Source organism: Podarcis cretensis (genome assembly GCF_951804945.1).
Source record: "Podarcis cretensis genome assembly, chromosome: 17".
Lineage (NCBI taxonomy): Eukaryota > Metazoa > Chordata > Lepidosauria > Squamata > Lacertidae > Podarcis > Podarcis cretensis.
The window spans coordinates 43,174,442-43,196,893 of record NC_137187.1 but is presented as its reverse complement, the minus strand read 5'-3'; the positions used below and the strand labels follow the sequence as shown (position 1 = coordinate 43,196,893).

Sequence of the window (22,452 nt, the reverse complement as noted above, 5' to 3'; positions counted from 1 at the left end):
GATCTGGCATATCTACCATCACAGCCATAGTGTCTATGGATCCTAGTTCAGGTGATGATGCATATAGAGACCTTCAGACAAGCAGAGCAGCTTTGTTTCTATTGTTTCTATGAAGTGCCTAATACACATTCCAAAGTGCCTGCATAAGAGAGGGAGACGTGCTGTACTACGTGTCCTAACTCCAATATAAGGAAAGGAATGCAAAGAGATCACGTGCAGCAAGGTGCTGCTTAGAGAGAGTTCTTTGTGTGCTTGCTTTATGTATGTGAGTCTTAAAAAGGTGTGAGTCCTGCATCATTCACCAGTCTGTTAATGATGCCATTCCTGATTAGCTTTGTATCATGTGCTACACATCTTTTGACATGGCTGGCAAAATGGTACTGATGCTGGCAGGCTGGACTCAGATCCAGCTTGCTGCTCAGAATCTCATGTCCTCTGATGTTTTATTGGGCCTTAGAGTACTTTTTCCAGTGCTGAGGCTCATTTATATCATGCCATAGCTTTGAGAACATTTGGATTGTGGGGACTTTTGGGTGCAGGGGTGCCAACTTGAATAAAATAATGGGAGACCCAAGTAAGCCTTGCCTTGCATAATTGATCACATGACATGGTGCAAGCATGCCATTTGAATGGCAATGTTCATCAACTTGGGGGGCGGCCCCCTCAAATATTTTATTGGGGCGGCCCCAGGAGTTGGCTCTTGTGTTAGTGTGGGTCTTCCATATTCCATACCCTGTCTTCAGCATACTCTCTACATTGCTCTGATTGCCCTAACTGCCTTATATGTATAGAAATATAGAGTATATTTCATTATAGCCATACTTGGAAATACTTGTGGATGACTGTAAGATGATGTTGCTAACTAATATTTTCTTCTATGCTGTTCTGGAGGGGCCCCCAAACCTCAGAAACACATTTTCAGGGTCTGGGGGGGGGAGCTGAAAACCCTCTTCTCTTGTGTTATCAGATACGTCTATTCAACCAAAAGCCATTTTGCAAGCAGAATGGGAGCACTGGATTTGACTGTTAGTCACATTTAGCATCTTGCAGACTGTAAATAAGAGAATCTCAAGCTACTACACTAGAATGGGGCTGGGACAGGGGCAGAGGACAGGGCTATCCAACAGAGGAGGGGTAAGAGGGGATTGAGGTGCAGATGAGAGGTGAAGATTATAAATATAGAATTTAGTCAGTGAAAGATGATGCTGCAAAGGCTAAGGAGGAGGCAGGAAGAAAAAGGAATTGGTGCCTGGCTGCAGTGTGTGGAGGCTGCTGCAGGTTGGCTGTGGACCAAGCAAGAGGTAGAGATAGTTGAGGCAGTAACCTGTTTTTCCTGGCTGGAAGCCATGGCAGAAACTAGATGGCATGGAATCATAGAAGATGTGAGTTCATCTTACTCAGAGGTTGACTACCCAGCACAATTCAGAACCTAGGGCAGGTTTCCTCAAACACGGCCCTCCAGATGTTTTTGGCCTACAACTACCATGATCCCTAGCTAGCAAGACCAGTGGTCAGGGATGATGGGAATTGTAGTCTCAAAACATCTGGAGGGCTGAGTTTGAGGAAGCCTGACCTAGGGAATCACACGAGATGGGCAGCAGAGAGAAAGGAACCTTGCACCATTGAATGTCCTGGGTAAAACAAACAGGTAAAGGCCCTGCTCTGTGGTCTGGAGTGGAACCCGCTTATGCAGAGCTGCCCCCAGCTAACCTAACTGAAACAGTCACATTGAAATCAGTGCAAGACGTTAGTCATGGCTAACTGAAGTCACATTTATTTCAGTGGGAAGTAAGTGTAACTAACCTAACCTGGATCCATCCCAATGGTTTTTTCCCCCAAGTTCAGAAGAGTACTCAATGCTATCTATATTGACTTGATTCTGATGTAATATTTTAATATAATTTTTGTCTGAATGGAATCAATTGAGACATGTTTATAGGATTCATCCAAGTTGTGGGTTTCAGGAAGATTCTCTCTCTTTTTTTTTTTAAAGGTGTTTGTTAATTTTGAAGATTATCCTGTCATTTGATCAAATGGTCCTCCAGTTTTAGGCCTGCCGCCTTCATCAGTTAGCTGATGCAGGATGTAGTACCACTAACTACCCTATCCAATCAGAACAGCTTGTGGTGAAAATACGGTAATAATAAATGGATGCCTGTATTTCAAGGCTTATTGCATTCCCAATAGAGTATGGAAGGCATAGGATGTAGGCAGTATTCTTCAAAGGGCTTCCTAAAAGAGAAGAGAGAAAGAAACAACATTTATGAGAGACAGGTTGGGGCAGTTGGCATTTGCCTTAATAATCTATGTTACCAGCTGGAGGACCAAATCCAGAAATGGTCACCCCTACAAGGGTGACTTTGGACAGAACCACACCTGTCAATCACCTGATGTCACATAATTGTTAGGATTTCACCCCTCCCTATGCTGCAGATAGGGATCACTTGTTGGAGCACATGTCTGTATGTAATGCATTTCAGCTGCTGATTGTTAGAGCTATATAAGCAGAAAGGGAGATACACTGTTTGTTCTCTCACAGTGATGTTTTGTTTCAGTGTTCTCTCCGAGGAAGAGAGAGAAAGAGGAGCCATGTTTACTTTGAACTGTTATGTTTGATTTCATTGCAATAAATTAGGATTAGATGTTACACCTCAAGGCTAACACTTCTATTTTGGACTCTGCTGGTTGTGTGCTCGTGTCCCATCAGTGTGATGGGAGACCGGAGTGAAGAATCCCGGGTGATGCTGCACTGGGGGAAGGCACAAGGCTTCGGCATTATCTCACAACAATTATATCAGGTGATATTAAATTTCAGCCACAGTTTCAAAAAAAGATTCTTTCTTTGCAGATGCATTTTGAATTCAAAAATTATTCCAGCACTGCCAGGTGCTTGGGATTTGGCACCAAGTTCAGCAGAGGAAGAATTGAGAGCTCCAGGTTCTTCCTTTTAAAAATAAGCCAGTGGCTTTACATGTCCCACAGCTGATGTCATATTTCTATTTATGGTATCAAGAGATGAACAGGTGGGCATGACTTGGGACAAATGGCCTCTTAAGACAAATGGAGAGGCCTGGGGGAGGGTGTCTAATTAGGCCTGTCAACTGGAGGCTCCCAACTGGAGTTTTTTTGTTTTATAAAAAAGCACCAAAGTGTAGAACGAGCTTCACACTGTTCTCTTTCATTATTACATCATGTTTCTAATTTTATTCTGAATTTGCACCATTGGATGATATCCATGAACCCATTTACAGATACTCTGCCAGATATGTACTAGTTGAGCAACTAGGTGATCAAACTAGGTGATCAACTAGGTGATCAAAAATAAAAATAAAAATTGAGAGGCACAAATACAAGATGGGTGACACCTGGCTTGAGAGCAGTACATGTGAAAAGGATCTAGGAGTCTTGGTTGACCACAAACTTGACATGAGCCAACAGTGTGACACGGCAGCTAAAAAAGCCAATGCAATTCTGGGCTGCATCAATAGGAGTATAGCATCTAGATCAAGGGAAGTAATAGTGCCACTGTATTCTGCTCTGGTCAGACCTCACCTGGAGTACTGTGTCCAGTTCTGGGCACCACAGTTCAAGAAGGACACTGACAAACTGGAACATGTCCAGAGGAGGGCAACCAAAATGGTCAAAGGCCTGGAAACGATGCCTTATGAGGAACGGCTAAGGGAGCTGGGCATGTTTAGCCTGGAGAAGAGGAGGTTAAGGAGTGATATGATAGCCATGTTCAAATATATAAAAGGATGTCACATAGAGGAGGGAGAAAGGTTGTTTTCTGCTGATCCAGAGAAGCGGACACGGAGCAATGGATCCAAACTACAAGAAAGAAGATTCCACCTAAACATTAGGAAGAACTTCCTGACAGTAAGAGCTGTTCGACAGTGGAATTTGCTGCCAAGGAGTGTGGTGGAGTCTCCTTCTTTGGAGGTCTTTAAGCAGAGGCTTGACAACCATATGTCAGGAGTGCTCTGATGGTGTTTCCTGCTTGGCCCTTGTGGTCTCTTCCAACTATGATTCTATGATTCATTTTGTCTTGCATTATTTCTTCCACTATTTTTCATAATAGACTGTTCTATTGTAAAGGACTCTTGAAATGTACTTAATAAACAAAGAGTATGGGGCTGAAAGCAGTTCTCTTTTCTCTGCCTTGTAATCATAAAACAGAAAAGTTTGTGCTCAATTTGATTATGTGATATTGTCATTTATATTTTCATTCTTAGACACTGGTGAGCTGATGCCACTTACCAAGCTAACATCCCATTCTTGCTTGCAGAAACTTTCTTTGCACACTCAACATCATCTGCGATATTGTCATCCAGAAACTCTGCCAGGAAAGTTATTGAAGTTGGCATTGAAGGACAAATCAGGATAGAATAGGGGCTTCTGTTGGTGTATTCTCCACCTTGCTACCTACCATCTGCCTTCCTGAGGTAGCCAAGGTAGTCTCAGCAGCAGTGCTGAAATCCCTCAGGCTCATGGTTCTGAGAGACTTCAACATTTGTGTTGAACATCTCTATCTCACTGGAAGCCACAACCACAGCAGGGCAATGTCCTGTTGGATTCCACTGCCCAAGGCAGCTGCTTCAGCCCACCTGATTGTCTCAATCATGAGTCTGCATCAAGTTACTCCTGCTCCATTAATGGGTCCTTCACCCCTGATGGGACTGAGACTTACTTGGCCTCAGAAAAATCTTCAGGAATGAAGGACCCATTAAATTGGTTTGCCCCCCCAAAAAAAAACAACAACAACAGATGGATCCAAATAGTTTTCTAGTGACTCCCATTCCTGTCTCCTGTCACTGCTGCAAGTGATTCTGTCAAAGCTCTGCTTGGTCTTTGAAAAATGCCTCTTTTTATCTTTTGAAGGCTTCATTGTGATCAATGGTTTTAATGATGTGAACGAGTCTAGGCACGAGTCTAAGCTCAACAACTTGGCCCCCCAAAAAAAGAACCTCAACAACTTTTGTGTCTGGATTTCACTTTCTGAAATATGGCAAACTTACATTAGTCACATTGCAAAGAACAAGAAACTGCAGTAATAATGGGGAGGGATTAAGTATTTGAGCCAAAGTTCCCCAAGTCTCCTCCACAAAACCCCTTTTCGAATACCAAGACTCAGTCCTGAAAGATATAAATAACAAAAAAGGGGTGCCACTGAGCATGCAAAGAGTGCCTGACACTCATAATTGAGCAGGCATAATTAAGCCACAGCTTGCGAACCAAAGTATGTTGCTAGCATTCAGGCTTAAGCTCTGCCACATTGTGGAGAACCTTTATGGCTCCACAGGCCAGATCCTTATCAGGATCATGCCCATGAGCCAAATTTGATGGATGGGTGGGGACACTTATCTGTCAGTCATATGACATCATATGATATTGCATGAGCATATCCGCCCACTGGTCAAAATCCCTTGTGTGGGTTTACCACTTGGGAACCACACCTCAACAGACCACAGTTGGTGCACTCGGGTCCCCGTTGTTGATGGGCAGGGGAGAACGAAGACTGGAGTTTGCAAGTGACTGCAGTGTGGGGCTTCTGCAACCTTGTTTCAGAGGAAATCGCTTGGCATGCCAAGCTGAAGACCCTGGTGGGGAGCAGATTCCCACCCCTGAAATAAACAGTTCTCCTTGAGTTGCAAAAGGCAAAAGCAAAGAGTCACCACTTACTCTCACAGTCAATACTGCATAGGTTTTTTGTGGGATGCTTTCCATTGTCACACCACAACAGACCACTCAAATAAAATATTCCATAGTATGGATGGCCATCTGTGTACTCATAGTGTTGCGTGTCAAACTGACTTGCGAACAGGACCAAACACAACCCTGGGAGGAAAGCACAGATTAGAAAGGTAGAATGCTTTTTGTTTCCTACATATCAATTGAAAAACTTCAAAACAGGAAATTTCATATTATATGACTCAATATTTCAGCTAATTACATTACAGAATGTTACCATTACAGAGTTGCCATATTCCAAAGAGCCAAAACCCAGACAACCCACCACCACCATCACACATCTTCATCAGGTGGCTGGCATGAGGATGGAAGGAACAGAGGGAGAGAACACACCAGGAAGGGAAGCGGCTAGCAGGAGCAAGCCAGCCGTGTGCTGAGAAAGAAATGTTCCCCTGACATTTTGCCAAGTTCTGAAAATTCCCCCTGCACACCATTTTCAGGAGCGGAATCCCGTATATGTCCGGGAAATCCAGGATGTATGGCAGCCCTAACCATTAACCATTCTCAAATTTGGCATTAACCATTCAAGATTCAGTCTTTCACCTAGCGCAGGTGAAAGGTTTGTTTTTCATAATATTTTTCTTTAGCATAAAACACATATACATACAAAATAGATATGCTAATGATGCTATTTGTTTATTATTTTTATAAATGCTTTTATAAAACCAGAAAACTTGATTATTTACACCAACAGAGCTTCCTCACAAATTGATCACAATTTTAAAGGAATAAATAATCTACTCTTAACCCTTCCAAATTCCTTTTTTATGTAACCTGTTACCATGCTTTATGTAATTCCTCATGATAATTTTCTCTATTTTTTTAGAATGATTGTTAATTTAATGAGGGCAGATTTGACGGAGTAGTCCCACCAGCGAATGCCTGAACAAGGACTTTCCCTAGCACATCTGGGCTTCCCATGCCCCCCCCCAAATTTTCTGGGGCAAAACAACAACAACAACCCTTGCAGGCAGGTAGAAAGAACTGATAGAGCAATCTGCTTAGTGCTGCACTGAATTCCTCCCATCAGAATCAACTGTTTGCAGGTTTTTCTCAATAGAGACCTTTGCAAAACTGAATAAATGCACACTCTGAAACACATATTTGAGGATGTTCACCTTTAATAACACTTAATAAACAAACCACAATGGTAGAACCTGAAAACTCTCTTTTTTATCTCTTTTACCACATAGTACCAGAACTGTTTTGCTCTGTTACACTCCCACCCCAAGAAGTAAAAATCACAATTCTGAAAATAACAGGACATTTTTTGAATATATTTTTTGAAAATGTTCTCAATTCCCAATTTGGGCCCATTTTGAAAAAGTGGCACATCTGCAAATATTAAACAATGTCAGAGAAATCATAAACATTTTAAAGGACACTCTAAACATCAAGAAAATAATGAATTACAACAAACTCAATCCATAAAAAGCCTTTAACAAAACCATAGCAGGTGGCAGTTAAATTGGACCTAAATTAATTCAAAGAAGCTAAAGGGAGTCAAGCACCTAAATAACTCACAGTGTCCTACTCCAATGTCGTGGTAACCATCCAGTCCTCGTCTTATTAATTCATCTTGCAGCTCGCATTTTAGATACTTTTTGGACTCGGATGCTAAAATGAGTAGGCAGAGGAAGGCAAGGTTCAGGGCCTTCATTACCACAGATCTCTAAGAAGTAATATGTCCAGAGTCTTGAGAGTTTTTATAGCTGATGGATGTAGACTTGCCTGGGGTGTCCAAGTCTACACCTCTTTCTAGAGTGAGGGCTTAGACCAGGGGTCAGCAAACTTTTTCAGCAGGGGACCAGTCCACTGTCCCTCAGACCTTCTGGGTGGCCGGACTATATTTGGGGGGGGGGGAATGAACAAATTCCTATTCCCCACAATGCCCCAGAGATGCATTTTAAATAAAAGGACACATTCTAACATTCTACTCATGTAAAAACACGCTGATTCCCGGACCATCCGCGGCTGGATTAAGAAGGCGATTAAGCCAGATCTGGCCCCCGGGCCTTAGCTTGCCTTTGAGGCTTAGAGGTTGCTGAGTTGGTGCAACAACAGGCTAGAATGTCCCTAAGCTGCCTGTGTGTGTGTGTGTGTGTGTGTGTGTGTGAGAGAGAGAGAGAGAGAGAGAGAGAGAGAGAGAGAGAGATGTTGTCTATGTTAAGTATAGGTTAACAATAGTGACTCAATACCCATTGAGCCAATCACCCATCTCCTACTACCCTTCTGAGAAAAACGCCACCCCACCAGATAAGGGTCTGGTGACTTCTGCTTCAGAGTATCTGAAGAAGTGTGCATGCACACAGAAGCTTATACCAGAACAAACCTAGTTGGTCTATAAGGTGCTACTACAATTTTTATTTTTATTTTTTATAACACTAGTGCTTTACTTATCTTTCCTGCAGAAATTGTTATCAGGGGAGAGCTTCTTTTGACAAGAATGGATTTTCATGCAGCAGATTGCTCCCCACTATTAGCTCCCCACTATTAGCTCCATTAAGCATAAATATACTAAACAGTATACATAAATATACTGACTAGATTGCTCTGCTGCAAGCTAGCAGCATAGCAATCTAACTTGGGGCAGTAGTATGGCACTTCTGGTCCACGGACCTCATCAAGGCAGCCAGATCTCCTCACCTGGCCTGCAAGGCACCTTCAGTCATGCCACACCCAGCAGCCTGACACCTGGTGTTGTTATGGGTGTCATCAGCAATTGGGCAGGTAAAGACTCAGCTGGGTCAAAGGGAATTTGCAAGCACAGGCTGATCATCAGGGCTTGTGAAGTGCCTACTGGAAACATTTGTCTTTCAACAAGCCTTTTTAGTTGAGATATATGCCAGTCTGAATCCATATTTTGTTTTAAAATATTTTTTTTAATTGTTGTTTTCCTCCTTTGTGAGAGAAGGCAGGATATAAATTTATAAATAAAGAAATTATTATTATTTATTCCCCACTCATTGGGGGTTGCCCCAGCCTCTCTGGGCAGCTTCCAACATAATATGAACACAAAACTAAATATAAAACATTAAAAACATCCTGACACAGAGCTGCCTTCAGATGTCTACGGAAAGTCGTATAGTTGTTTATCTCCTTGACATCTGAAGGGAGGCATACTCTGGTTTCTCTTCAGATCGTATAAATCTTTCGCCTTTTACTAAAGACACCCTGTTTATTAACTCTCCACTACAGATTGTAATTTCAAAGGTGCTCAGAAGTATAGGTTTTGAAATTTATTACAATTAATTCACATCGTTGTTATATACTGTATAGGGAAGGAGCCCTGTTGAAGTTGCCATGTGATGTTTTTACTGCTGTTTACAAGTTTGGATGCATGAGATGGAGACTTCCCTGTTCCAAACATCCTAGTCAATCAGGGCTGGGAAGATAAGGTCTCCTGGGAGGGCATTCCACAGCACAGGCGCAACCACTGAGAAGGCTCTGCATGCTTCCCTGTAGCTTCACCTCTCACAATAAGGGAGCCCCGAGAAGGCCCTCAGAGCTGGACCCCCATGTCCTGGATGGGGACATGGTATACGTAGTTGAGGCTGTTTAGAGCATGGGTTGGCAAGCTAAGGCCCGGGGGCCAGATCCAGCCCCCTTCTGGATCTGGCCCGCGGACGGTCCGGGAATTGCCACGTGGATCAGTGTGGGGATTCTGATTGTTTGGGCTGTGCCATTTCCCTCCCCTCTCCCTCACACACACCGCGTCTGCACCTCCTCCCTCCCTCCTCCTGGCTTCTTCCTGCCCTGCCTAGAGGAGGAAGGGGGCTGGGCTTTGTTGAGCCACAGTTGGCTGAACGCCATTTTAAGCAGCCCCTCTCTGGAGCCAACCCTTTCACGCCACTCGTCCTGCCGCCGGTAGCTGCTCGCAAGGCACAGGTAAGCAGCTACTGGGGTTTACCTGTGCCTTCTCTGCTGTGGAGAAGGGAGAAGGGAGAGGAGAGTTGGGGGGGATTCCCCCCAAAAAACAATATAGTTCCCACAAGGTCTGAGGGACAATGGACTGGCCCCCTGCGGAAAAAAGTTTGCTGACTTTAAAGGTCAGCACCAAAACCTTGAATTGCACTGTAGTTTGCCCCTCACAGAGTTACAGTTCAAAGCAACCCTTAACAAACTACAGAAATCCTTGAGGGAAATAATATGCTTTTAATGCTTATGCACCTTGTGTCTAGTCTGCACCTGTAGAATGCACTTTGCACTTTTGAAAAACGGTTTGACCGGATATCAAATACCCAGTTCCTCATTTAGGGCAGCATGGTTTGAATTAAAGGAGGAATCAAGGCCACTGTGTTCATCCAAATAGTTTTCTTTCTCCAACGCAATAATCTCATTTCTTTCTTCTTTCTAAAGATAAAAGGCAGATACAATGATATTCCCTTATACATTTTCCTTCATCATTTCCCACGGAGTTTCCTGTGGGATGAAGAATGGTTTGTTCTCATTTTAAAAATCAGCTTTGATCCTCATCTGGGAATTAGGGTCAGCTAAAATGATGCATTTGATCTGAATCATTAAGAGTTTCTATTCTGGATGGAGATCAGAGAAGGCCAGGATGACAGAAACAATGTTCAAGATAACAAATTCACAGGTCTGCACCTGCCTGAGTATATATTGAGTACTTTTGTGCCTACAAGCCAAATGTATTTAGGGAAACAAAATACTCCTCCCCCACAAACACCTGCTCACAAACACATTTAAAGGGGTATAAGATGTTAATCTTTGACTACAGTGAGAGGGAAAGAGAAAGTGTAAGTGAGCAATTGTTAGGCTAATCTGCTTTTAGTTCTGGATGTCACTCGCTGCTCACAATAAACCACAATAAAAATTGCAAGAGGATTTTGAACACTTCAGGGATGGAAGTAACACGCAAAAAGCAGCTGGAAATTAATAGATATAAAGAAAATGAGTGACATAATAACAAAAAAATAAAGTAATGAATGTGATGTCAGTTAATCAATAACAACATTAACAAGTTTACAAATATCTATGTATATTACCGTATTTTTTGGCCCATAGGGTGCACCGGCCCATAGGACGCATCTAGTTTTTTTTTGGGGGGGGGGAAATAAAGAAAAATATTTTTATTTCCCCCCCAGGCACGGGGCTGGGGAAGCCCGAGCTTCCCCCGACCCGAGCCCCCAGAACAGGCAGCTCTCCGCAAGCCGTGGGAGAGCTGCGTGACTTCGCGCAGCTCTCCCACGGCTTGCGGATAGCTTCCTGAAGCCTGGAGAGCGAGAGGGGTCGGTGCGCACCTGCATTCGCCCCATAGGACGCACACACATTTCCCCTTCATTTTTGGAGGGGAAAAAGTGCATCCTATATGGCAAAAAATACGATATGTAAAAAATATATATCTTAGAATAAAAAGCTATTAAGATTTTAAATATTATTTATAGCATTTATATACCACTCTTTGGTTGCAATTGCACCACTCAGGCCAACTTACAACGTTGCTACCAAATATGATAAAACGTACTGTCAGGGGTTCAGGAGCAGAGGCACAGGGAGGAGAGGAGATGGAGAGCGAAGGGGAGGAATCCGAGGGGAGCGTAGGAGAAGAGGACAGTGGACCGAGGGATTCCATGAGCCTCTCCAGCGAATCGGAAGATTCACAGAAGGGGGCGCCAGTGGCCAGGGGTAGGGGGTTCCCAAGGGGAACGCCCCAGGAGCAAGGGGGCAGCAGGGATTCCCAGAGCAGTAGTTGGAAATCAGGACCAGCTTCCCCACCAGAGCAGAGTGGGGGGGAAGAGTCCCAAGGATTGGGGCCAGTGCATTCCCCACCAGGGAGAGAAGATAAGGCAGGGCTGACCACACCTCCATCGGAGAGTCAGACAACGGAGGGGAGGTCAGATCCGGCCAGTATCCCGGAAGAGGGAAGCAGTGACAGAAGTAGTGTAACGGTCAGGAGGAAGGTCACTGGGTTGGCACGAGAGGCACGTTCAAATGTACAGGAGCGCGGGACAGCAGAGAATGAGGATTGGGAACCGGGTCCTAAAGCCCGCCGGAGGGAGGGGGAGGAGCTAAGCGACTCAGCGTCGGAAGAGTCCAGAAAGGGCAATGCCCCAGCGGGCAGGAGGACCCAGAGGAGGAGAGAGCAGCGTAAAAGGTGGAGCCGGGCTAGGATCTTAAACTGGTGTCATAGGGGAGGAGACTCAGACGGTACTTCGCCGGTCTAGGGTTAAGACGTAGAGCTGCGCGCTGCGGCTTGGAAATGGAAACTGAAACTCAATAAAGACTTTTGTACATAACGACAGCCTGGCGTTGGTCCTCTGTGAGCTGGGACCTAGGGGCAGCTCTGACACGTACCTTCTACTGCTTTACATTTCCAACACTTAATTTTTATTGTTTTATACATTTTTGCCAATTTAACCATTGTTAAATACCACCTATACATCATTTTCATGTAATTCTCTTTAAGTAAGGTACAGGCTGTGAATTTTATATCATTCTTCCATAGTCTTTCTCAATCTGTCATCTGTATATTAAGTCCCACATATTTTGCCCTGGTTTCCCATCCTAATTAATATTATACATATTTGATAGTAATTTAGTATCACTTTCTATTATTTCTCTCTGGAAATTTGAAATTTCATCTTTTTATTATGTTTAAGTGAAATCTGTTATCTTTCCTTTTACTTCTTAAAATTCCTTCAATTTTAATTGATTATCTATTTCCGTTAACAGCTCTCTATATGTTGCCCAATTATGTTTCATATTTACTTTTTTCATGGATATTGCTTCCAGTGGGGAAAGCCACTGTCAGGGACTCAGCGGGAGCGCAGGGAGGAGAGATGGAAAGCGAGGGGGAGCAATCCGAGGGCAGCGTAGGAGAATATGACAGCAGCCCGATAGATTCCATGAGCCTCTCCAGCGAATCGGAAGATTCACAGAAGGGGGCGCCGATGGGCAGGGCAAGGGGCGACCCAAGGGGGACACCCCAGAAGCAAGGGGCCAGCGGGGACTCCCAGAGCAGCAGTTGGAAATCAGGACCAGCTTCCCCACCAGAGCGTAGTGGGGGGGAGGAGTCCCAGGTGTCAGAGCCCACATATGCACCACCAGCGAGAGAAGATGAGTCAGGGTTGACCACGCCTCCATCGGAGAGCGAGTTAACGGTCAAGAGGAAAGTTGCAGGCTGGGCGCGCGCGCCAAGTTCAAAGGTACAGGCGAGCGGCACAGAAGGTAGCCCGGATAGGGAACCAGGTCCTAAAGCCCGCCGGAAGGAGGGGCAAGAATCGTCAGGGTCAGCGTCAGAGGAGTCCAGGAAGGATGAGACCCTAGCGGGCAGGAGGGCCCAGAGGAGAAAGGAACTTAGGAAGAGGTGGAGCAAAGCGAGAGTCTTAAACTGGTGTGGAAGGGGAGGAGACTCAGACAGGACTTCGCCGGTCTAAGGTCGAGACGTAGAGCTGCACGCTGCGGCTTTAAAATGGAAACTGAATCGCAATAAAGACTTTTGTACATAACTACAGCCTAGCGTTGGTCCTCTGTGAGCTGGGACCTGGAGGCAGCTCTGACAGCCACCATAATGTTTTTTGTTCTAACAAATCTTTATATTTTCTCCAAACTTAAAAAATCACATTTCTTATTATATGACTGGAAGCTTTTATGTACTTTTGCCTTCTAGTACCACAAGTACGCATGCCAACCAAGTCTATTACCATGTCCTACTAGATCTAGTAATTCTGTGTTTTTTAATGTTATCCAATCCTGGATCCAGCAAATGCAAAAAGCTTCATAATATAATTTTTTATCTGGCTGATGTCCTGCCACCATGAAAGAGGAGAAGCTACCTCTTTCTTTAAGATCTGTTAATAATTTATATTTTATTCTTGGCTTATCACCTCTCCAGATAAATTCTGCCACTCTTTGAAGCAACTCACATTGCTTATCACTGGGATTGACTGAAACAAAAATAACATTTTTGGCAATACATTCATCTTGATTACCAATGTCCTTCCTAATAATGATAGATTCATTGATCCCCAAATCCCTAAATTCCTTTTTTTATTTCCATATTGTCAGGGGTTCAGGAGCAGAGGCACAGGGAAGAGAGGAGATGGAGAGTGAAGGGGAAGAATCCGAGGGGAGCGTAGGAGAAGAGGACAGTGGACCGAGGGATTCCATGAGCCTCTCCAGCGAATCGGAAGATTCACAGAAGGGGGCGCCAGTGGCCAGGGGTAGGGGGTTCCCAAGGGGAACGTCCCAGGAGCAAGGGGGCAGCAGGGACTCCCAGAGCAGTAGTTGGAAATCAGGACCAGCTTCCCCACCAGAGCAGAGTGGGGGGGAAGAGTCCCAAGGATCAGGGCCAGTGCATTCCCCACCAGGGAGAGAAGATAAGGCAGGGCTGACCACACCTCCATCGGAGAGTCAGACAACGGAGGGGAGGTCAGATCCGGCCAGTATCCCGGAAGAGGGAAGCAGTGACAGAAGTAGTGTAACGGTCAGGAGGAAGGTCACTGGGTTGGCGCGAGAGGCAAGTTCAAATGTACAGGAGCGCGGGACAGCAGAGAATGAGGATTGGGAACCGGGTCCTAAAGCCCGCCGGAGGGAGGGGAGGAGCGGGCAGGAGGACCCAGAGGAGGAGAGAGCAGCGTAAAAGGTGGAGCCGGGCTAGGATCTTAAACTGGTGTCATAGGGGAGGAGACTCAGACGGTACTTCGCCGGTCTAGGCTTTAAGACGTAGAGCTGCGCGCTGCGCCTTGGAAATGGAAACTAAACCTCAATAAAGACTTTTGTACATAACGACAGCCTGGCGTTGGTCCTCTGTGAGCTGGGACCTAGAGGCAGCTCTGACACATATTTTTTTCATAATTATCTTTGAATATATTTATATATAATATATTCAAAAGTTGTGTAGTTCTTTATCTTCTTGACATCTGACGGGAGGGTGTTCCACAGGATGGGTACCACTACTGAGAAGGCCCTCTGGCTGGTTCCCTGTAACTTGGCTTCTTGCAGTGAGGGAACCACCAGAGGAGGACCTGTGTGTCCCGGCTGAGCAATGGGGGTGGAGACAGGTATACAGAGCCAACACTGTTCAGGGCTTTAAAGGTCAGCATCAACACTTTGTTTTTGTTTTTTTTTTTAAATAATTTTTATTAGTTTTCTTTTCTAACAACAAATATCAAAATCATTTCCAAACATACATTGTATATTTCCCCCCCCTTCCCGTTGACTTCCTTCAGCTTCCCCTCTGGTTTGTTACATTAAATGATACAATCTGCTATTCCTTATCTGTCAAAACGTTATTACAATGTTATTCATGCATTTTGTTAAGTAAAGTTGTGAATATTTATTCAAATCCTGCTACCGAGTCCATTTCTTTCAGTTGTTTCTGCAGATAGTTTATGAAAGGTTCCCATTCTTTTTTAAAATCACTGTCTTTTTCATGTAGCTTATCCGTTAGCTTTGCTAATTCCGCATGGTTCATCAATTTTTCCTGCCATTGTGCTTTTGAAGGTATTTCTCCAGTCTTCCAGTTTTGTGCTATTAGGATTCTTGCCGCTGTTGTCGCATACAGGAATATTTTCCATTTCTCTTCCGGGTTAGCGCCTCCGGCAATGGCGGAATTCCTCTGATCGGGAGGAACCCACTCCGTGGAATTTAGGGTCTGGCCGCCACAGCGAAGGCGGAGACCCACTAAAAACCACAGGCGGGAGAAGCCTGTGGACGTGGGATTCGGCTGGCACCTTTTGCGCCTCCCCTACTTGCGGGAAAACCCGCTTTCGGGGATCCGGAGCAACGTGGGGTGAGTGGCGCGGTGCTTTGAATTGACTGCTTTTTTCACGGAGTGAAGCCACATTGCTGTTGCCGGAGAGCGCTGACTTTTTCCTGTGGACAATTTGATCTTGAAACAACTACCCGTGAGTAGAACGGAAAATTGGATTTTTAAACGTCTTAATCTGGCATCGAAAGGGAGAGGTTTTAAACAGGAAGTCCGCCCGCCCCCCCTTTTTGTAAATAGACTAAAGCAAAGAGGTTGCAAGCTAAAGTCTTGGAAAGTCTTCTGTAAAGAATTAAATTTCCATCAGCTAAAATTGTTAAACCCCCCTTGGAAGCAGGAGAAGAGGGGGGAAATTTAAAATGCTTCTGGTTTTTGAACAAACGTCATTTTAAATATATTTTTTTTTCAGTTCGTTATGTTTTTTCAGTTCGTTTTAAAAAAAAAAAGGGAGATGATATATAACGAGCACCAACACTTTGAATTGTGCTTGGAAATTTACTGGGGGCAGTGGAGATCCTTTAGTTTCTATATGGTCCCAGCGGCTGCTCCCGGTCACCAGTCTAGCTTTTGCATTCTGAATTAGTTGTAGTTTCCAAGTCATCTTCAAAGGTAGCCCTATGTGAAGCCCTGCAGTAAGCGGGGAATAAAAATGGGGTCCATTCAAGGGGTTCAGCTTCTTAAGTAAGCCTGGACCTTAGGAGAGAGCGTACCTTTTAAGGCTCAAACCTGTCAGGAAATGAACAGATTTCATCCTTGTCTGACAAAAATTACAGATGAGGTTGGTGTTTGTTGGTTTCCCATTATGTTTCATGGGGGTGGGGTGGGGGATCCAAAGCTTTACAAAATGAGAAGAGATGACGCTCTGAAGTGAAGCACATTGTCAGACCAAACCTGAGACAATGCGACCCTCTATAGAAGTCAAGGCAGGTTCCAAAGCAAAAACTTTCTTCTTTGTGTAACTCCACCAAAAAGGCACTTGATATAATAACGATTTACCCGACCTTCATCACAGTATTTCTCATAGAGTGGCCTAATGGGTGGACGAAACACATTGGTTATTTTGCATTTGTCCAATGCTAAAGGTAAAGGTAAAGGTACCCCTGCCCGTATGGGCCAGTCTTGACAGACTCTGGGGTTGTGCGCCCATCTCACTTAAGAGGCCAGGGGCCAGCGCTGTCCGGAGACACTTCCGGGTCACGTGGCCAGCGTGACATCACTGCTCTGGCCAGAGCCAGAGCCAGAGCCAGAGCCAGAGCCAGAGCCAGAGCCAGAGCCGCACACGGAAACGCCGTTTACCTTCCCGCTGGTAAGCGGTCCCTATTTATCTACTTGCACCCGGAGGTGCTTTCAAACTGCTAGGTTGGCAGGCGCTGGGACCGAGCAGCGGGAGCGCACCCCGCCGCAGGGATTCGAACCGCCGACCTTTCGATCGGCAAGCCCTAGGCACTGAGGCTTTAACCCACAGCGCCACCTGCTACAGAGTTATTAAAAGAAAATAGTTCTGCAAGACTGAATTTGGCAACAGGAAGACTGGCCACAAAGTGCTACAGCTGTGCACCCAAACAAGTCAAGGCCAATGGGGGGGGGGGGAGATCCAGCCATTGCTCGAGTCGGGTTGACAAAGCCTGGGATCACCATGGTGATCCAGAGCAATCTGGGGCTTTCATGGTGGCAGGACATCAGACAAAAAGAAGGAGACACCACAATAAGAGGGACGTACCCAACCAGTTGTGTCTTTCTGGAAAAAGATAGTGGTGGAGTGGATGCCTTTGGATGCAGGGGGGCAGGCTTTCCCACCTGAACTCTCCTTCCCACCTAGTCTCTTCTTCCAACCTGATGCCCCCCCCCCCCAGCCCTGGACAGGATGGCATCCTATACACTTAGCAGCCGGTTGCTGCTCCTTTGTGATATGCTGGTTGCTGTTCCTTTCTGTACAAGTTGCTGCTCCTTTGGGGAAGGCCAAGCAGGGAAGGCCCTCACAAATGATCAGCACCCTGAGTTCAGCTTGTTCTTATTCCTATCTCATGTGGCCTAAAGCAAAATCAAATGACAACAAAGTGGCCTAAAGCAAAATCAAATGACACTAATATGCTATTTAATATGCAATGTGCTGGTCTGAATGTACCCCTTTTTCACCACCTAATAGAGTTTCTACTGAAGGTTCTGATTAATATTTTTCAGCCATCGTTTGTTTGTTTGTTTGTTTGTTTGTTTGTTTGTTTGTTTGTTTCTAGAAAAAAAGGAGCTGATGCTACTCACCAAGCAGTCATGTCCTTTGTACTGTTGACAATTGTCTTAACACACAGAGCATCATCTGTGATATTATCATCTAGGAAGTCTGTTTGGAGGTTAATGAAAATGAGTTAATGAAGAATCCATCCAAGACAAAGCCCAACTAAAACCCCAAATACAGTGTTACGAGTTTGTGGGGGTGAGACTCTCCTAAATTCCTGGACCCAGCAAGGGTTGAAATATACCGGTAAGCCAGACTAGCTTCTTTGTTAGGAGACAAGACATTAAGAAAACAAAGGAAAGGTAATGGGCCATTAAGGAAGCCAAGGAGAGGGGGCTCTGTGCCAGATGTTAATTGGGTGGGGCCCCTCCTCCAGTTCACAGTTTGGAGACAAAGCCAGAGATTAGAGTTGAGTTGGCTGTGATGTGACTGGTGGAGGCGGGAGGTTGCAGGCTGGAAAAGGTGGAGGCAGAGCACAATGTGTTTTGATCCAAGGCTGTGCCTGTGGGAGAAGCAAGACCATCTTGTGATGGTGATGCTGTGAGCCCCTCCATCGTAGCCTCAGGTTGTAGTTGGTTAAAAAATAAAAGGTAAAGGACCCCTAATGTTATGTACAGTAAACAGTTATGTATTATGTTTACTGTACATAAGGATTAGGATATTGTATTGTATTGTACTGTATTGTATTAGGATATTCATGGGGTAAACATTTAATGCGTAATTAAGCATATATGTTTTATATATAGGATAATGTATCTAATTTTTTTCATGGGGTAAATCAGTTAATGTACTATATACATTTAGCCCACAAAGGCGACTATGGGGCGCTGAGGGAGCTGGTGTTTCTGGGTCATGTGGCTAGCAGGACTAAACTGCTTCTGGAGCAACGGAACACCATGATGGAAGCCATGGAAACACCATTTACCTTCCCGCTGCAGCAGTACTTATTCATCTACTTGCACTGGTGTGCTTTCAAACTGCTAGGTTGGCAGAAGCCGGAACAAAGCAAGGGGAGCTGACCCTGTCATGCGGATTCAAATCGCTGACCTTCCAATCAGCAAGCCCAAGAGGCTCAGTGGTTTAAGATCACAACACCACCCGCATCCCTTATATGCATTTCTTGATGAGGAGCATGGAGATGGTGTGTGTTGCACATTAGATCAACCAATTAAAGCACACATGGGAGAAGAGGTTCTCATTCCAGTTTTCCTTCTAGACTATATGCCAAGCAAAGATGAAAGTGGCCTGTTGCTCTTAGAAACTCACTAGTTAAACCAGCAAGCAGGAGCCCACTGACAAACACAGTCCCCTTCTGACAGACAGAGAGGATTCTGAAAGGGAGGGGGGAGAATTAGAGAGCAATAGAAATCTAGTGCCTTAACACAGTGAGAGCGAGAGGGAACACAGAGTGGAGAGAACAAGATGCAGCAGAAGAAGGGGGAGGACAAGAAAGCCCCCAAAGCAGGCCTTTGAATGTCTAGCAGAAAAGCATCAAACAGGGAAAAGGAGGGGGAAGGGGTGGAGAGTGTCATCTTTCCTCCGGAAGAGGGTAGATCTGGCAGCTGATGAATGATTGAATGATTGACTGTTGAACCTGATAATTACTAAATAAATCTAAATAATAAAACTGTTGGAGGTCGCGTCTTGTTTGGAAGAGACTACCAAACTTGACAGGAGAGTTCAAAACTTTCTCCACACAGGCACCACAATATAAAATCATTTCCAATTAGAGTTAAGATCCCTTATTGTTTTATGTAATGTAGATTTTTTAAAAAGAGAGAATTACCAAATCAATAAATTGGGCTTAAAAAGGTAAAGGGACCGACTTTGGGGTTGCGGCGCTCATCTTGCTTTACTGGCTGAGGGAGCCGGCATACAGCTTCCGGGTCATGTGGCCAGCATGACTAAGCCGCTTCTGGTGAACCAGAGCAGCGCACGGAAATGCCATTTACCTTCCCACTGGAGCAGTACCTATTTATCTACTTGCACTTTTAATGTGCTTTCGAACTGCTAGGTTGGCAGGAGCAGGGACTGAGCAACAGGAGCTCACCCTGTTGCGGGGATTCCAACCACTGACCTTCTGATCGGCAAGTCCAAGGCTCTGTGGTTTAACCCACAGTGCCACCCGCGTCCCCAAATTGTGCTTATTCAGTGTTAATTAATGGCTTGGGACCATCTTGGAAGAATTATCACCTTTCCTATGAGTTTGCCTGTGCATTTAGATCTTTCTATGGAAGCTTGTTTATGTGCTTCCCCACAAGAGTTGGGTTGGTGGCCATACTGAGACTCTATATCTGCCTAGGGAAGCCCGCTTTTCCTCCTTCATCACTTCATGAAGGCCTTTCTTTTCCAGCAAGTATCTGGCCTGTATAATTTATTTCTGTAATCTCCTAAAGTGGTTAGTCATTAACAATTATTATTAACAATTATTATCTGCTGTACCTACATCTCTTTTTTAATGTGATTTTTAGTTAATGTTTTATTAACTGGTGGTTTTTAACATTGTAAGCCAAACCATTTTAGGTATTGGAAGGCAGAATAGAAATAGTTTTAATAAATTAATAAACAAACAAATAAATTGGGAGAAACAATCTTTAATGTAACCAGTCTTTAGCTAGTAAATAATCCAAACATTCTTTAACCAGAAATTTTGTCTGTGTGAGACTTGGTTTCTGAACAAGGGTTAATTTTCCCCAAGGATAGTTCCCTAAAGCAACATCTGTTAAATATATGAAATATAATGCAGCGAGGGAATGCAGTGCCTTTTCCTCGATGCTGAGATAGCACAACCAGAAAGAAAGAAAGAAAGAAAGAAAGAGAGAGAGAGAGAGAGAGAGAGAGAGAGAGAAGAAAGAAAGAAAGAAAGAAAGAAAGAAAGAAAGAAAGAAAGAAAGAAAGCTCTTTTCTTGGATCTCAGAAGTCACTCACTGTCACAGAGTGTGTGGCATTTATTCTGAGAGGAGTGCCTCCCGTTATCACACCACTCAAGGCCACTTAGCTGGAATATTCCGTAGCGTGGGACACCATCTATATTCTCATAGTAGAATGTGTCGAGTTTGCTTGACTGATCAGCTGCACAGAGATCTAGTAGGAAAGCATAACATGACAATCAGGAACGTACAGGGATGTATTTTGTTTCCTAAAACAATTTCAGAAATATTGAAATAGAAAAATGTGGTTATTTGGCTTAGTCAAATTTCAGCCTCAGCCTTGATTTCAACACTTTGAAAATGGTGTCTTCAACAATTCTCAATTATGATTTATTGATTCAAACTTCAGTTTTCCTTGTACACCATTGGCCAAACAGCAAGCAGTGCTTATAAACTAACAAATAACTTCTAACATGTTTGTGATGTCTCTAAAACATTTCAAATTTCTCAAATGACTCCTTTGAACCTTGCTAGTTTTATGGATTCTTAGTTTCCAACTTTCCCACATTCTTTGAAAACTTTCACCACTCTCAAGCATCAAAGAAACATTCTGAACAATGTCAGAATACATGGGAATACACCATTCAGGAAAAGAAAAGAAAATGAAGAAAAAACAACAATCAAATTGGACCAAATTAATTTATTACAATAGAAAGGTTTGATCACCCAAACAGGCAAAACTCACACTGTTCTGCAAAGATGCCTTTAAATGGATCCAGTCCCAAAGGCTTCAGTGCGTAGTAGAAGTCACAAATGCTGTATACTTTGGCCTCGTATGCTATTGCTATGAGTAGGCAGAATAAGGCAAAGGTGACAACCTTCATTGCTGCAGGTATGTGGAAAGGTCCAAGGAGTCCAAGGGCTTTTATAGTCTGTGGCTCTGCAAATAACATTTGTGTGTCATTGCAGAGGACTTAATGGTTGATGCCAGAGCTGTTGGCTGGCACTTCTGTGGGCAGCTCTAGATCTTACAACCATTGTAGGAAACATTGGCTTTTGGACACCCATTACACATATTCACTGGTGTTCTTTTGTGGATATTTGTATTTATATGGTCTATTTGCCAGTATATTTTATATTTGTATGTGGGCATTTTTTTAAGAAAAAAGAAAAAACAATAGTAAAAGAAGAAATGGAGCTAAGCTGAGCTCTGGTCACCACGCATGCCTTCCTCTAAAGAATCCTGACATCCTAGTTAGAAATGCTAGGAATTGTAGCTCTGTGAGCGGTAAACCACTGAAAAGGACACTAGTCCGCTAGGTCCTCGTGTGGTTCCCTTGGTCAGAGAGGAGTAAAAACGGACACCAACCAGAGTAACCTGAAGTGAAGTGGCCACGAAGCCTGACCTTTATTTGGTATAAAGCAAACTGCTATAGCAGGGTCCTACCTAATCCAACAGGGAGAAAGGCAAGACCCTGAACAAAAGAAGACATTGACTTTTAAAAGTTCCCCCCATATCCCAGAATACAGTTCAGACATGGTCATCAATACATCATTGCTGGTCCAGGGGTTGTAACCTGAGTTTCCTCCCTCCTCCTGACCTTCACCAGACACCCATTGATGACAGAAAACAAAGCTATTTACCCTCTAGTTAAGTAAATCACAGTCTCATTGTGTCCTGGTCTGAATCCATTCCTGGTTCACCACATCACCTTTGTGATTGTGATGGGTGGCAGTTTGACACCTGGATTTGACACTCTCTCTAGGGCAAGGTTCACTGAGTACGTGACTGCATGCCTTGGGATCCATGGCTTCTAGAGTCATATTTCCCAGTCCTTTTTCTGAGTGGAACAAAAGTGGAATGTAGAAGA

General features: G+C 44.2%; 2 protein-coding genes across 4 annotated transcripts in view; both read right to left on the bottom strand.

Annotated features, from left to right (window-relative positions):
- Positions 1 to 1,751: 1,751 nt before the first annotated feature.
- LOC307206185 (lysozyme C, milk isozyme-like) lies at positions 1,752 to 8,229 on the bottom strand. Its single transcript, XM_079959030.1, has 4 exons — positions 7,273 to 8,229; positions 5,680 to 5,835; positions 4,258 to 4,336; positions 1,752 to 2,232 (listed from the first exon to the last, which is right to left on the bottom strand). Exons 1-4 carry the CDS (start codon positions 7,406 to 7,408, stop codon positions 2,163 to 2,165), a joined length of 441 nt encoding a protein of 146 aa, XP_079815156.1. The 5' UTR covers positions 7,409 to 8,229; the 3' UTR covers positions 1,752 to 2,162.
- A 9,519-nt stretch (positions 8,230 to 17,748) lies between these two features.
- Positions 17,749 to 22,452, bottom strand: part of LOC307206175 (methyl-CpG-binding domain protein 1-like) — a 178,695-nt gene continuing 173,991 nt past the window's right edge. For 2 of the 3 annotated variants that reach the window (XM_079958991.1, XM_079958992.1), the window contains one exon: positions 20,290 to 20,795. Coding sequence is in view for 1 of the 3 variants with exons in the window: in XM_079958992.1 (XP_079815118.1) it covers positions 20,739 to 20,795 (57 nt within the window). In the remaining 2 variants the exon portion in view is untranslated. Of the gene's footprint in view, positions 17,817 to 20,289; positions 20,796 to 22,452 lie in introns of those variants that run through there. The other variant, XR_013834300.1, reaches the window with a different exon arrangement.